The sequence below is a fragment of the Schistocerca nitens genome, chromosome 8 (genome assembly GCF_023898315.1).
Source record: "Schistocerca nitens isolate TAMUIC-IGC-003100 chromosome 8, iqSchNite1.1, whole genome shotgun sequence".
NCBI lineage: Eukaryota > Metazoa > Arthropoda > Insecta > Orthoptera > Acrididae > Schistocerca > Schistocerca nitens.
The window spans coordinates 41,795,200-41,811,520 of record NC_064621.1 but is presented as its reverse complement, the minus strand read 5'-3'; the positions used below and the strand labels follow the sequence as shown (position 1 = coordinate 41,811,520).

General features: G+C 45.6%; 1 protein-coding gene across 1 annotated transcript in view; it reads right to left on the bottom strand.

Annotated features, from left to right (window-relative positions):
* The window catches only part of LOC126199058 (UDP-glycosyltransferase UGT5-like), a 168,286-nt gene that overhangs the window by 60,841 nt on the left and 91,124 nt on the right, over positions 1-16,321 (bottom strand). Inside the window, exons 2-3 of the mRNA XM_049935769.1 lie at positions 10,501-10,700; positions 1,928-2,106 (exon numbers count right to left, since the gene is read on the bottom strand). Coding sequence (XP_049791726.1) covers positions 1,928-2,106; positions 10,501-10,695 — 374 coding nt within the window. The 5' untranslated portion in view covers positions 10,696-10,700. The remainder of the gene's footprint in view (positions 1-1,927; positions 2,107-10,500; positions 10,701-16,321) is intronic.

Genomic DNA, 16,321 nt, shown 5'->3' with positions numbered 1-16,321 from the left:
GTAGGTGATGGACAGGGATAGGGCGAATAGATTGAGAGAGGAGGGAGGAGAGATGGAGAGATTGGGCAGGAGGAAACGGACTGATAGAAGGTTGGAATAACTCTATAAAAAGACAATGGCACGTTTCTCAGCTATTTTTGAATGAAAGCTGAGAAAAACGAAACTCTTTACTCTCACTCTCCTTTGGACCACATTTGTTCTGAGTACCATGTGGGCTGTGCTAATTAAAGGTTGAAGATGGGAGAAGTTAATGTTGACATATGTATTAACACAATATGTACAGTTATATACTGAGATGACGAAAGTCACGGGATACCTCCTAATATCGTTTCGGACCTTATTTTGCCAGGTTTAGTGCAGCAACGAGACGTGGCATGGACTCAAGTCATTGGGTGTCCGATGCAGAAATATTGAGCTATGTTACCAATACAGCTGTCCAATCTGCGAAAGTGTTGCTAGTGCAGGATTTTGTGCCTATAAATGTTCGAAATTATTCATGTCAGGCGATCTTGGTGGCCAAATCATTCGCTCGAACTGCCCATAATGTTCTTCAAACCAACTGTGAACAATTGTGGCAAGGTGACATTGTCATCCATACAAATTCCATCGTTGTTTGGGAACATGAAGTCCATAAATGGCTGCACATTGTCTTCAAGTAGCCGAAGATAATCACTTCCAGTCAGTGATCGGTTCATTTGGACCAAAGGACCCAGTCAATTGCATGTATGCACAGTCCATACCACCATGGAGCCACCACCAGCTTGCACAGTGCCTTGTTGAACACTTAGGTGGCTTCGAGGTGTGTGCACCACACTCGAACCCTACCATCAACTCCTAACTGAAATCGAGATTCTCCTCACCAAGCCATAATTTTCAAGTCCTCTAGGGTCCAACCGATAGGGCCACGTTCTCAGGAGACGCAGCGCGTCTTCTAGTCCTACTTAGTTTCACGTGGGCACCCGAGGCCCACCGCACGGCGTCCATGGAGACGAGACGCTCGCCGGAGCTTAAGTCTCGGTGGTGACTTAGTACCTATGTACTGCATTTTTAAAATATGACTACGCCTATTCAGGCTGGTTTAGTTTTATTTCTAGACCATGCCCACGTAGACATATTATAGGATCAGGTATATCTTCTGAAAAAGGCTCAATTACTTGGGCTGAAACCTAGGTAAAGGTTGGTTTCACTATCGAGGCTGATAGTTTCTTATATGTTAAGACATTTGTTCGAATGACTGTTTTGGAACAATGCTGAATGTAAAGGATTCTTCTATTGGCAAACGATGTGGTACTAATGAATATGCTCTGCCCTGGCAAGCATACTGGTGACAATCTACCTAGACTACGACCAATGACAGTCCCAGTACAGGAACAATCAGTGTTTCAATTCCACAGACTTTTTATGCTCAATCATGTGTGTGGCCATTACGCTCAACAACAGTGTGATTGCTATCTTGAAATCTGTTCAATAGAAACGAAATAGAAACTCGATTGCCGTATCAGAAATTTGACCACTTGCTCTTTGACATATATTTAAGGCAACGAATGCAAATTAATCGTCTACTGTTTCAGTACGTAATTACCTAGCATCATGTTTATTCTAAATGGCGCTTGACAGTTGTAATTAATAAAATACAATTCATCTTTTTCTGCTGATCGCTGATGAGCTCTTCTCACCTACTCAGACGGTTTTCAGTGGAACATGCTGGCCCCTCTGGTGCACATCAGGTCTATCAATATGTTACTTGCCGGACTTCTTTCAAAATATTATTGTCGGTGTTCGTATGTGTTGCTTACGAAGCTAGTACTAGATTTTCTCGTTGGGAATGTATTCCGCAAACAATTTCATTATTTTCACCATTCTGTGTTAGTACTTACGCGACATGTGAACTGCACATTAGGCTACATGGCATGAACTGGCCACTTACTTTAGCCAGTCCTGTAGAGCCTGGTTTTTGAGCTCATCGGTGCAGCAGAAGACCCCCAGCTCGTGGTACGCCTCAGCCAGTTTCATCGGCCACGTGTCGGCCAGCACGGTTTTGTTTAGCTGCTGCAGGAACGAGTAGGACGCCGACAGGTCAATCGCCTTGTACTTTGTGTCCTGGAGCTGCAATACAAGAAAGCGCCGATACAGAAGAGAGCCTACGTAGTCCCACAAGATCTGCATGTACTACCATCCACTACTTTGAAGTAAATATTGTTGTGGGTAATAGAGAAATGTCACTATCGACGAAAGCACATCTTTAATTTCAATACGCTATGTGGTAGATATAATAAGGTTTAAGGGAAATGAGATGTAGAACAACAGAATCTTAATATACACTCGTCCTCATAAATTAAGGATGATGCTGATACATGGTGAAACAACGCTCTGGTGGGCGGTTTGCGGGTTTAAATCACCTCGGGGTATGACCATGCGGTGCATTTGACCTGCAGTCGTCGCACGGTGGCGCTGGCAGCAGTCCACATACGCAGAGGTGCGTCGGTGCATGTCGGAGTACGGTGCAGCGAGTAAGTGTCCAGACGTTTTCAGACATCCTAATGGTGACTGTGTTGAAAATGGCTCAGAGAACACATATTGAAGACTTTATGAGGGGTAGAATACAAGGGCGACTGGAGGCTGGTCAAAGACAGCAGGTCATAGCACGAGCCCTCCGTGTGCCACGAAGTGTGATCTCAAGATTATGGCAATGATTCCAGCAGACAGGAAAAGTGTCCAGGCGCTACAGTACGGGACGTCCAGTGTACAACACCACAAGAAGACCGATATCTCACCATCAGTGCCCGCAGACGGCCAGGGAATACTGAAGGTAACCGTGCTCGGGACCTTACCGCAGCGACTGGAACAGTTGTCTCCAGACACACAGTCTACAGACGACTGAACAGAAATGGTTTATTCACCCGGAGACCTGCAAACTGCATTCCACTGACCCCTGGTCACAGGAGAGCCCGTAAAGCCTGGTGTCACAGTACATGGTCATTGGAATAGTGGTCCCAGGTTATGTTCACGGACGAGTCCAGGTATAGTCTGAACAGTGATTCTGGCCGGGTTTTCATCTGGCGAGCACCAGGCACCAGGAATCAGATACCAACCCCTTAATGTCCTTGAAAGGGACCTGTATGGAAGTCGTGGTTTGATGGCGTGGGGTAGGATTATGATTGGTGCACCTACACCCCTGCACGTATTTGACAGAGGAATAGGTCAGGTGCATCGGAACGTCATTTTGCACCAGTATTGTCCACCTTTTCAGGGGTGCAGTGGGCCCCAACTTCCTCCTGATGGATGATAACGCACGGCCCCACCGAGCTGCCATCGTGGAGGAATACCTTGATACAGAAGATATCAGGCGAATGGAGTGGCTTGCCTGTTCTCCAGACGTAAACCCCATCGAGCACGTCTGGGATGCCCTTGGTCGACGTATCGCTGGACGTCTTCAAACCCCTACGACACTTCACTTCAGGAGCTCCGACAGGCTTGGTGCAAGAATGGGAGGCTGTACCCCAGCAGCTGCTCGACCACCTTATCCAGAGTATGCCAACCCGTTGTGCGGCCTGGGTACGTGTGCATGGTGATCATATCCCATATTGATGTCGGGGTACACGCGCAGGAAACAGTGACGTTTTGTAGCACATGTGTTTCGGAACGGTTTTCTCAACTTATCACCAACACCGTGGATGATCTGTGTCGTGCGTGTTCCCTATGTGCCTATGCTATTAGCACCAGTTTTGTGTAGTGTCACGTTGTGTGGCACCACATTCTGCAATTATCCTTAAATTACGAGCATGAGTGTATAACTAAATGTAATAATAGTTAATGGAGAGTCTTGTTCCTAAATATTAAAATAAGGAGAAACACTATTCGAACTCTCCATTTGTCTTTTGATAAAATCTGGTAAGTAACCTAAAAGAAATCAAGAATAAGTTAAACCACTGAAGAATGTTATTCAGGGTGATTTTTTCAACCATACATACACGAACACTAGGGATTGATCGATGAGAGGATATGGAACAAAAGAGGTCTAATGAACTTATGTCCGGAAATGTTTCGTTTCCATGCTAGAGACCATTTATTCGATAATACATTGTTACAGACACTGCGTTCTAATACCATGCAGCCACAGTTACAGCATGCCTTGAAAATGGTTTCCATGTGCCTCAACGCATGCGTGTCCGCGGCGTAGCATGTTGTGTCTCACACGTTCACATCGGCCAGGCTGCATCCGAAGAGTGCCAAAGGCAGCACGAGTACACTGCTCCAGTGTCTCCACACCTGGACTGGGCTCTACATGCAGGGTACTTCTGCGATGGCTCCATAACCAATAATCGCACGGGTTAAGATCCGGTGAACGAGCAGGCCATGCAAGTGAATCCACTCCTCTGATCCATCGACTAGGGAAGACACGATTGAAATGTGTCCGGACGTTCTCGGCGAAGTGGGCTGGAGAACCATCATGTAGTAGCCACATAACCCTTCGAATCATCAATGGCACTTCTTCCAGCAGCGCAGGCAAAGTTATCCGCAACAAACGCCGATAGTTCCGGCCTGTTAGGTGACCTGGAAGGAGCACTGGTCTCAAAATACGGTCGACAGTTAACCCGGGCCACACATTCCGGATTCACCAATGCTGATGATTCGCTATCACCATACCATGGGGTTAATGCATACTATCTCACAGATGTCTGTTATAAAAGTTGAAGATACCGCTCCTCCTGAAGGTGGCCTCATAAGCTCTGTACAAGCTGTAAGTAACAATTATCATGGAGAATGTTGCACACGGTCGTCTCGCTTACCCTGTACTAGTTGCTCAGTTGCCTGCTACTGACACGGCTTTCGCCTTCCACAGTGCTAATCACGTTCCTCCCCCCTCCCCTCTCCCAAGTCTGATGTCCAAATATTTCCGGTGAGTCCTTCACGATTTCCTGCTTCCTGAAACGGCCCTGTCTCAGACCAACGGCGAAACGCTGTTGCAAACGTTAAATGCTGTAGTAGTTTCCGGCGGGAATACGGCTCCTGGCTGATACGACCCTGCTGCCCGCCGTCCGTTGCCATTTGCCTTTCAGTAAATAAACACCATTTCGGCAAGCTCTCGATTCGGATACGTAACCATTGTGTACAGCGCTATACCACATCCACAAAAAGGTGGTTTATCAAGAGAAGTCAATCGGATACAACATTACCAATTACTATGGCAGCTGAGGGCGCTATGGTATGAAGTCTGAGGAACAGTACTCTCGGAGCAAACCAGGCATACTGTACCTGTGGCTGCGTGGTACAGCGCGTAGACCTCTGTCACTGTAATAACGTATGTTTGAATAAATGGTCTCTAGCATAGAAACCATGTATTTCCGGACGTAAGTCCGTTAGACCCATTTTGTTGTGTATCCTCTCATCCATCAATCCCTAGAGTTTGTACACCGTGGAAGAATCACCCTGTATACGAATCACGTAGTTTATGTGAATTATCATCATGTCTTAGTCTCGTCTGTTTAGGGTAAGACAACATAAATAAGCGTGCACAAATTGGATGGCATTACGCAGAGAAAAGGAGGCGGGGTTACCCATCTCATTGCTACTTCGTTTCATTTGTATCTTACACCGTACGTGCTATCTTCATCCATTCATCAATCTTTGACTCCTCGTCTAAACTCGTTGAAAGTACAAAAGCACTTACGACACGTCGATATCGCCAAACAACATTGTACTGAGCAGAGAGGAAGGTAACTGTCGCTCAGCAACCGACTGCGCAGCCTCACAACAGTTTCACACGGAGGGCACCGGCGCACCGCTCACCCGTCTGGACGGCTCCCTGCTTCCCCCAACTTTCCGCTCGCCGCTTGTGGGTTCTTCAGCGAGCAGCAACACTTTTAACGCGCCCAGCTCCTGATGTACCTGTTTGCCTTCCACAGGTACTAAGGGACGTTAGTTTATGAAACGTCCCCTTTGAAAAATTATATACGTGACTGGGCTTAAACTGATACACAATATTTTTAGCGCAACGCAATCTGACTTTCAAAAATCCCTACAAAAGAATGGCCCTGACTAACATTAACCTACACCTTGCACAAATCACTTGCCTCACAAAAATCTTCGTTACTCAAGCTACTGCAATACAGCGAGCGCCACTACTGCCAGCTAAATAAAAGATTCAAACTACTGAAGGTACTAACTACTGATAGGCATAGTTAGCAAATGAAAGATTGTAATAGAGAACAAACAATGTATTTACCTTAATAGTCATAATATATATAGCAGTTCATGACCAATTTCAAAACTCCGCCATTTCTCTCCCCACATCCACCACTGTTGGCGGCTCACCTCCAACTGCGCAACGCTACGCGCTGTTCACAGCCAGCTGCCTAACACTACAATGGCGAGCATTACAACAATGCAAAGCAGCCACAGACTGCACACAGCACAGCCAGTGATTTTCATACAGAGGTGGCGCTACCAATAAAAAAACCTAAACAGCCTACTTACAAGTTGTGAGACACGAGGAAACACCATCAAAGAAACAAATCTATCGTCTGCAAGATACCACACAGTGATGGCGGAGGGTATTTCGTGCCAATATTAGGGATCCTAAGTGGCAGGTGGTTTATGTGCAGAGTATTTGGCGTCGTATTACGCTTCCGTGGGACACACGCGATGTCACTTTCGTTTCTGCTGAACACTCGCCGGGGTCAATATAACGTACTGGCTCCCTTTAATCAATTTATTCAGCGGGTCAGACACAGGTGTTGGTCAGTAGTGGACGATGATTTACAGTGTAACGCGATTCGGGAATCCACGAATACGGGGTCTAGTTTTCGTTCCGCTGGATACACTGCCTGCAGCGTGTCGTGCATGACTAAAGCAGTCTGTCTCTCATACGAGCAGTTTTCCTTGTGTAAATGCGGTTTCGTTATGACAAGCTTTCTTTGCCTCCACCATCATAATATTTGAGGTTACAATATACTTTAGTATACTGAAACAGGCGCTCGTCAGCGAAACTGATCTATAAACCATGGCAGTAAGGTTTTCCTCTCGTACGCAGTTCTTTACAATCCGATTGTCCACCATCTACTCACTGGCATTTCTAAGTCGTTTTGCATTTCTCTGACAGTGACCTCACAACGTAGCTAATGACTTAAAATCTGTTACCATGTGAAGCTTTAACACGTCAGCGATCTCGTCTATCCCCTTCATTTGCCTTACCTTGTTGCAGCAAATATTGAATTATTGGTAAGACGACATTGTAATCCATCGCAATGCGACGAACGGCTCACCTTTGAAGGATCGAAAAGACTTCCTTCGCAATTTAAATGCCGTTAAACTGTCATGCTGCATGTTCACTTCGCTACGACAAACTGACATCCCGATACATACCAGATGCTGCAATGCAGAGCTAAGGTTATGCGTTAGGTATTACTTAGTAGTTGCATAATTGGAGTAGTACAAATCTATAGTTACGAACCAAGGCCGCAGAGAACCCTCTGGATCAAAATATACGATGCGTTCAAATACTTTCCATTTATACTTCTGTAACACGTGTCAGTTTCGAGCATAACTGATTGTCACAATATTAGAATCTATTATTCTGGATTTGGTTTTGTAGTTCTAGCAGTAATCGTATTTTCAGACCAAAATTGGTAGATTTCAGGTCCGCCTATAATGACAAATGTTATTTATAAACGCCCAAATATGTTTCAGCCCCTTTGTGCCATCATCAGTGGACACTTTTATTCAGTCCTGTAAAATGTAATAACCCGATATGAAAACAAGTAAACCTCAACTGGAACTGGACACAGCAGCGAAGTAAACAATGTCTTTGGTGAAGTGAGAAAGTGAAACCTATGGGTAAAGTTCCGCATAAACATTTGTTGTGTTTGTGTTTACAGTCCCACAACAGATGCGAATAAACCTGAGAATGGACATTTCGAAATACTAATAGTGAAATATAGTCGCGAAATATTTTTGTGCAGCAAAATAACTTTTATAGATGAAGTAATTTCTTTAACTTTCCAACAAAACTCACAGTAACAAGTACATCTACATACATACTCACAAGCCACCGTAGCATGTAGGGCGCAGGATACCTTGTACCACTACTAACAGTTTCCTTCCTTGCATACTTGCAAATGAAGTGAGGGAAAAACGGCTACCTGTTGCCTCTACAGGAACCCTAATTTACTTAATCTTGTCTTCACCGTCATTATGCACAGTGTAGGTTGGCAGCAGTAGAATCTTCCCGCAGTCGCTACAAATTTCAGTTCTCTAAATGTTTCCAATAGAGTTTCTCGAAAACATCGTCTTTCGTCCAGAGATTCCAGTGTCTAAACATACACGTTCGGACCAAACCACAGGTACCAAATATAACAGTGCGCCCCTGAATAACTTCGATATTTGTCTTTAAACCGACCCGATAGGGATATCAAACACCTGTGCACAGGTCAAAGACTAGGTCGCACCACTATTCTGCAGATGAGCTATACTTACCTAACATTCTCCCGATAAACGGAAGCCGATCATTCGGTTTCCTTATACTGACCTCACTTGCTAGTTTCATTTCAAACCGCTTTCTAACGATACGCCCGGGTATTTGACGGATATGACAGTGTCAAGCAGCACCTACTAATGCTGTAAGCGAACGTTACAGGCCTGTAATGCAAAGAGGATACTACAGAACCTAACAACGTAGTTAAATGAAGGAAATAACAGCAGAGAAAATTAGTTTTTAGACCTAATTTCGTTAAAATAATTATTGCTTAGAAAGCTGCCAGTCAACACACGATTAGAAATTTTGCCTGAGTAAGCTTCCATCGTCCTACAGCCACTCAACGACAACGCCTTACCGTACATCGCAGCGCCATCGATAAACAGCCATAAATTGCTGCTCTCCCTGTCCGCTGGATGATTAATTTACATACAGAATAAAAGCGGTCCTGTCACGCTTCCCTTGGGCATTACTAACGACACCCTTGTCTGATGAACATCGCCGTAGAGAACAATGTACTGAGTTCTATTACTTACTAAGTCTTCGAGACACACACATGTAAGAAAACCTGCAGCGTAAGAACGGACTTTAGCAGTCTACAGTGGGCCACGGTGTCAAACACTTTCCGGAAATATAGGAATGTGGAATTTCCCTGTAGCCTTCATTCGTGGTTCGCAGAATATCGCGCGAGAAAATGGCAAGCTCAGTTTCGCGCGAGCGAAGCTTTCTAAATCCGTTCTGGTTTGGGGGACAGAGCACGATTTAATTGCAGATGACCAATTACCAATGCACTGTAATTCAAAGAGAATCCCACAGAAACTAACAATGCGAGAAAAATTAAGCTCATAACAGAGAAAAGCTGTATTTGGAGCTACTTTCATTAGGGAAGTTATTACTTGAAATATGTTTTCATTTCTGAGCCGGCCAGAGTGGGCGAGCGGTTCTAGGCGCTACAGTCTGGAACCGCGCGACCGCCACTGTCGCAGGTTCGAATCCTGCCTCGGGCATGGATGTGTGTGATGTCCTTACGTTAGTTAGGTTTAAGTAGTTCTAATTCTTGGGGACTGATGACCTCAGAAGTTAAGTCCCATAGTGATCAGAGCCATTGGACCATTTTTCATTTCTGAGAACTGAATAAAAGTATCCATTGCCGAATGCAGACAGATGCTGAGCCATGTTTTGGTAATTATAAGCAACAGTAGTTTGCATATAGGCAAATGAAATCCAGCAGCTGGAATTTGTTGATAAATATTTCTATTTTCACATTGTCGCGAAAAAACAGTGACCCGTATATGTAGTAAGTTTCCTTTAATTTACGTCTATGGTCACAAACATTTTGTTAATAGATTACTGGTTTCCGTCTTTATGAAAGAGATCTGATGATGGTCATTAAAGACCGAAACCAGTAGTCTGTTAACAAAACGTTTGTGACCATAGGCGTAAATTAAAGGAAGCTTATTAAATATTTGAATTTATTTGGTAGGTGAAGTGACAGGAATGTAGAATAAAACAATACTGAGTCCTTTTGGTGAACTAAATAGCGTTTTCAAAACGGAGCAGTCGTATGCCTGAAAAGAAAAGCTCACAGTCAGCATGTATATCCTGTTTTTACTTTTCGCAGTAAAACATGCCCTATTAAGGTGAAAACAATTTGTCAGCTGAGGACTGATCGGTATGCAACTTGGAAATCACCAGTCGAGATAGAAAATAATATGGATCTGTAAACAGACTGTAGTGAATGCCTTAATTATGACCGGAATGAAAATGAAATGGAGGCATTAACCCAGGCGAAAGGATTGTAGACAGACCATGGAGATCATTTGCTGGATTCCAAGAGAAATGAAACGACAAAGAAGACAATCCAATGTATGGCCAGCAGACGGCGTGAGGAAACGTGTAGGACCAGCGTGCAGGAGTACTGCTGAAGTCTCGAACAGGCCTGAATCCGACAGGAGGTCTCGAGTGGCTGACGGAGACGCGGCGGTGTTTTCCCGCAGTCCACGCCCGGCTTCAGCCCGGCACGCTACCTGCATGGGGTCCGGCGTGATGTGTGTGACGCGGTGCCCCCTGGCCAGCAGAGCGCGGATCACGGCGTTGATGGGCAGCGCGTGGCTGACGGACGGCGTCGGCGCGACGAACAAGATGTCCGCCGACCGGCCGCCGCCCACTGCCAGCAGCACCAGCAGCGGCAGCAGCAGCGCGGACCACGGGCACGAACTCATCTCGCCTGCAAAGGAGCAACAGGTGAGGCCGGCTGCGCAACGTCCCGATTTACTCTGAGCAGAATTGAATGAAGTATATTTGATTTTGAGTTCATTTTTATCTAAATATCAAATCTATTAACACTACATTCGTCAATAACTGTGAGAGGCACCCACATGCCTTGCTCATACTGTGGCATCAAGCAGTCAGGCCTGCAAGATGAGTGGTCTGCCAAGCGAGTGGATTTGTTGTTATTTCTCGTGTAGCATCAATGACTGATTATGAGCTCTAGTACCCACAATTAAGCTTCAAATTATTCTCTTGTTTGAATATTACGCAACGCAAACGGATAACGCACATCTGACTATTAGTAATTTACACAACTCTGATTGTTCACTACGCTCTGCCAATACCACATTTTCTTTCTTACCCAACGGCTTTGACCAACACGTGGCCATCGCACTGAATATGAATGGCGCACACATTATAAATTCTGGGTATTATGACTACACACTATTTGAAGAACAAGGCCACCAATCTTTTTCTTTTCACTACCTTTTTTATTCCGATAAATTATATTACGGTTCAAAGATAACGTAAACACACCATTACATTTTATACAACAATTACACATGAGAAACTCCGCCCAGTGGGCATGGCTTTACATTGGTAATTCTTTATCTTATGGTTTCGTAATTATCTAACGCTACAGTGCACTTTCTGGATAGGATGGTGGATCTTTTGCTATATATCACACTTCGACTCTCACACCCATCATCACCAAAATTTACTCCAGACCGAGCGGTACAAAAAGGAACATGCATAACCCACTGCCTCTGAACCTATCTTGCTACTTCAAATGGTTCAAATGGCTCTGAGCACTATGGGACTCAACAGCTTAGGTCATAAGTCCCCTAGAACTTAGAACTACTTAAACCTAACTAACCTAAGGACATCACACACACCCATGCCCAAGGCAGGATTCGAACCTGCGACCGTAGCAGTCCCGCGGTTCCGGACTGCAGCGCCAGAACCGCTAGACCACCGCGGCCGGCTATATTGCTACTCTCCCATGCAAACCACACATACTTAAATTACATGAAATACATCACACTGGCAACATACATCACAAAGAATAGTCACAACGTTAGAATCACTTCACTTTCAGCTTTCCCACTTCAATTAGTATTCATCCCAGTTTCACACGACACTGCTCCACTTCGTAACTTTTCTTTCCTACTACGAACTCTGGAGTACATACGCACGTCTTCCTGTGCAATTCAAGCCAAGTGGCGTTGCTGGATAGACGGCTGACTCACCTTGCTTCTCTCTCAGAGTATTATAGTTTGAATCCAGCGTCACACGGAAACATAACACGCAAAGTAATATTAGGAACATATTCGTCACACACGCGAGTCCTCAACTGATACCTTGGACGAGTACTTCTCTTTATCCTTTGTCTCATACACAGATTGAGACTCACACAGTACTCACCATGTGGAATACTCGTCTCTACTTTCAAGTCCTGCACACGCCATTTCTTAAATATTTCCAACTTATGGTACACACGATAGTAAATCAGCTTAACTTAATCACTCGGAAGTATTTCAACTTATTGCTACACGTGGTTTCACAATGACCGTTGGTCACTTCCGAAGATTACTACGATTCCCTTAATATTACCTGCCTGTCACTTAATCCTCCCCCCAAAAGTTCCTGAAATAGAGAAATTATTATTCCAAGCTACTCTAAAGTATTTCACACCAATACCATTCTCTCCACTCTTTCGTCTTTACGGAGCACACCTAAGACAGGTCTTACCAACACAAGATCCAGCGCCAAAGTGCTGAAACATGGCTGTTCTTTAGGTCATCTCGCACCTCCGCCGAAGTGGGGGAGCACCATGCCACCATATTGGTCAGCCACATTTCAGGCGTTCAATGCTCAGGTAAATTTCATCTCTTTGGATCCACCAAAGGTGACCAAAGGACCGTCGCAAAGATGATCATATACTGCACATTCACTATCTGCGGTTAACAGACGACCATACATTCATTCATTTCACAGATTTCACCAAATTGGATGTAGGGATTTATTTTGTGGGAGTGCACATGTGATCAATTAAATAAATAGTCATTCTTTCCTACACTGGTATCCGGCTTCCGTGTATTAAGTGAAATTGACTAATTATTACAAAAAATATGTTCTGACAAGAATAACTAAGAATGTTGTACCTATTTTCAATGTCGGGTGGTACTGTACCCTTTGAACTGTTCCTCTTCTCTTTCTGTTCCGCTGTGGACGAGATTTCAGTACGTTACAAGGAACTTTCATACAAAGAAATGTAACGCACTAGTTAAACCTCACTGAACAACTAGTTTCACCCTGCTAATCAAACACTGTATTCCTTATTCTTACATTGTACCCTACATGACATTTAATATGAGGCACGTGTTATAAGCCGTTCTTATTCAGGCAGTATTGGTGCCCGTTCTGGTAGTTGAGAGGCAATATGCTGGAATGTATATAGCAGTGAGCGAGACCACCAGATACACTAATGGCCATTAAAATTGCTACACCCAGAAGAAATGCAGATGATAAACGGGTATTCATTGGACAAATGTATTGGACTATAACTGACATGTGATTACATTTTCACGCAATTTGGGTGCATAGATCCTGAGAAATCAGTACCCAGAACAACCACCTCTGGCCGTAATAACGGCCTTGATACTCCTGGGCATTGATTCAGAACTTGGATGACGTGTACAGGTACAGCTGCCCATTCAGCTTCAACACGATACCACAGTTCATCAAGAGTAGTGACTGGCGTATTGTGATGAGCCAATTGCTCGACCACCATTGACCAAACGTTTTCAACTGATGAGAGATGAGAATGTGCTGGCCAGGGCAGCAGTCTAACATTTTCTGTATCCAGAAAGGCCCGTACAGGACCTGCAACATGCGGTCGTGCATTATCCTGCTGAAATGTAGGGTTACGCAGGGATCGAATGAAGGGTAGAGCCACGGGTCGTAACACATCTGAAAAGTTACGTCCACTGTTCAAAGTGCCGTCAATGCGAACAAGAGGTGACCGAGACGTGTAACCAAAGGCACCCCATACCATCACGCCGGGTGATACGCCAGTACGGCGATGACGAATACACGCTTCCAATGTGCGTTCACCGCGATGTCGCCAAACACGGATGCGACCATCATTATGCTGTAAACAGAACCTGGATTCATCCGAAAAAATGACGTTTCGGCATTCGTGCACCCAGGTTCGTCGTTGAGTACACCATCGCAGGCGCTCCTGTCTGTGATGCAGCGTCAAGGGTAACCGCAGCCATGGTCTCCGAGCTGGTAGTCCATGCTGCTGCAAACGTCGTCGAACTGGTCGTGCAGGTCATTGTTGTCTTCAAACGTCCCCATCTGTTGACTCAGGGATCGAGACGTGGCTGCACGATCCGTTACAACCATGAAGATAAGATGCCTGTCATCTCGACTGCTAGTGATACGAGGTCTTTGTTTTGTTTTGGTTTTAGGGCGCAAAACTTCTATGGTCATTAGCGCCCGGTCCGTGACTTAGGAAACAGTAAAAAACCGAAATTGAAAACCAGCAGCAATGGGAACGAAAGTCATAAAATGGGAGAAACTAAAAGAAGGAAGGAAGGCTTAAAAATCCACTACATAAAGGGGTTGGTTGTCCCCAAAAAAAAAAAGCTTCAAATGACTGACGTCATTTCACTGTCACTAATAAACTGGAGAATGCGGTCGGCTGAGCGCGTGTCATCTGCTAAAATCGACGATATATCAGGCGTTAGCTGTAGACGGGAGCGTAATGGATTAAAATAGGGGCACTCAATTAAAAGGTGTCTTACCGTCCACAGCTGAGAGCAGTGGGGACAGAGTGGGGGAGGATCGCCGCTTAAAAGATGTCGATGGCTAAAAAGACAGTGCCCTATCCGGAGTCTGGTTAAAATTACCTCCTCCCGACGACGCGTTGGGGAGGAAGAGGTCCAAGCACAAGGAAGAGCTTTTATGTCCCGCAATTTATTATGGGTAAGTGTCGACCAATGCGTGTGCCATAAATGAACAACACGTCGACATAGAACGCTCCGTAGATCGGCGAAGGGAATCGATCGAATAGCTGGCCGAGGAAGAGAGGCTGCAGCCTTGGCCGCTATATCGGCCGCCTCATTTCCATAGATACTAACGTGTCCTGGGAGCCAGAGGAACGCCACCGAGACGCCCCCCAGGTGGAGCAAGCGCAGACAGTCCTGAATCCAGTGGACCAGAGGGTGGACAGGGTAGAGAGCTTGGAGACTGAGGAGAGAGCTGAGAGAATCTGAACGGATAACATACTGTATCCGCTGATGGCGGCGGATGTATTGGACAGCCTGGAGAACAGCGTAAAGCTCCGCAGTAGAAACCGAACTCTGGTAGGGAAACCGAAATCGATTTGGGGTGTCGCCAACAATATAGGCATTCCCTACACCTAACGATGTTTTCGTGCCATCAGTGTAAATAAATGTGGCTTACTTCATTTGTGCACATAGAGCAGCAAATGCCCGACGATAAACAAGTGAAGGGGTACCATCCTTGGGAAATTGACAAAGGTCACGGAGCAGGCAGATCCGGGGACGGAGCCAAGGTGGTGCTGTACCCCAAGTTGTCAAGAAGGTTTTAGGAAAGCGGAAGGAAAGAGAATGGAGCAGTTGACGGAAGCGGACTCCCTGGAGTAGTAGGGAGGAGGAGCGGCCTGCATACCCTACATCAAAGGAGGCGTCGAAAAAAAGGTCATGGGCTGGATTAGCAGGCATGGAAGACAGATGGCTAGCATAACGACTCAGAAGGACTGCTCGCCGATTGGACAGCGGAGGTTCAGCAGTCTCAGCATAAAGGCTTTCCACAGGGCTAGTGTAAAAAGCTCCAGACACTAAACGTAATCCACGGTGGTGGATAGAGTCGAGACGCCGAAGAATAGACGGCCGAGGAGAGGAGTAGACTATGCTTCCATAGTCCAATTTCGAGCGCACTAAGGCGCGATAGAGGCGGAGAAGGACCACTCGGTCCGCTCCCCAGGAGGTACCATCCAGGACACGGAGGGTGTTAAGGGATCGCAGACAGCGAGCCGAAAGATAGGAAACGTGGGAGGACCAGCACAGTTTTCTGTCAAACATAAGACCCAAGGATTTTGCGACGTTTGAAAACGGAAGGTTGACAGGACCTAGATGTAAGAAGGGCGGAAGAAACTCCTTACGTCGCCAAAAATTAACACAAACGGTCTTACTGGGAGAAAAACGGAAGCCGGTGTCGATGCTCCAAGAGAGGAGGCGATCGAGACATCCTTGAAGTCGTTCAAGAAGGCTTGTCCGTTGAGAGCTGTAGTAGATCGCAAAATCGTCCACAAAGAGGGAGCCCGAGACATCAGGAAGGAGACAATCCATAATTGGATTTAAGGCGATTGCAAACAGTACAACACTCAGCACGGAGCCCTGGGGTTCCCCGTTTTCTTGGGAGAAAGTACGGGAGAGAGTAGTGTTCATCCGCACCCTAAATGTGCGCTCTGCCATAAATTCGCGAAGAAAAAGGGGCAGCCGACCTCGAAAGCCCCAAGAGAACAGTGTGCGGAGGATGCCTGTC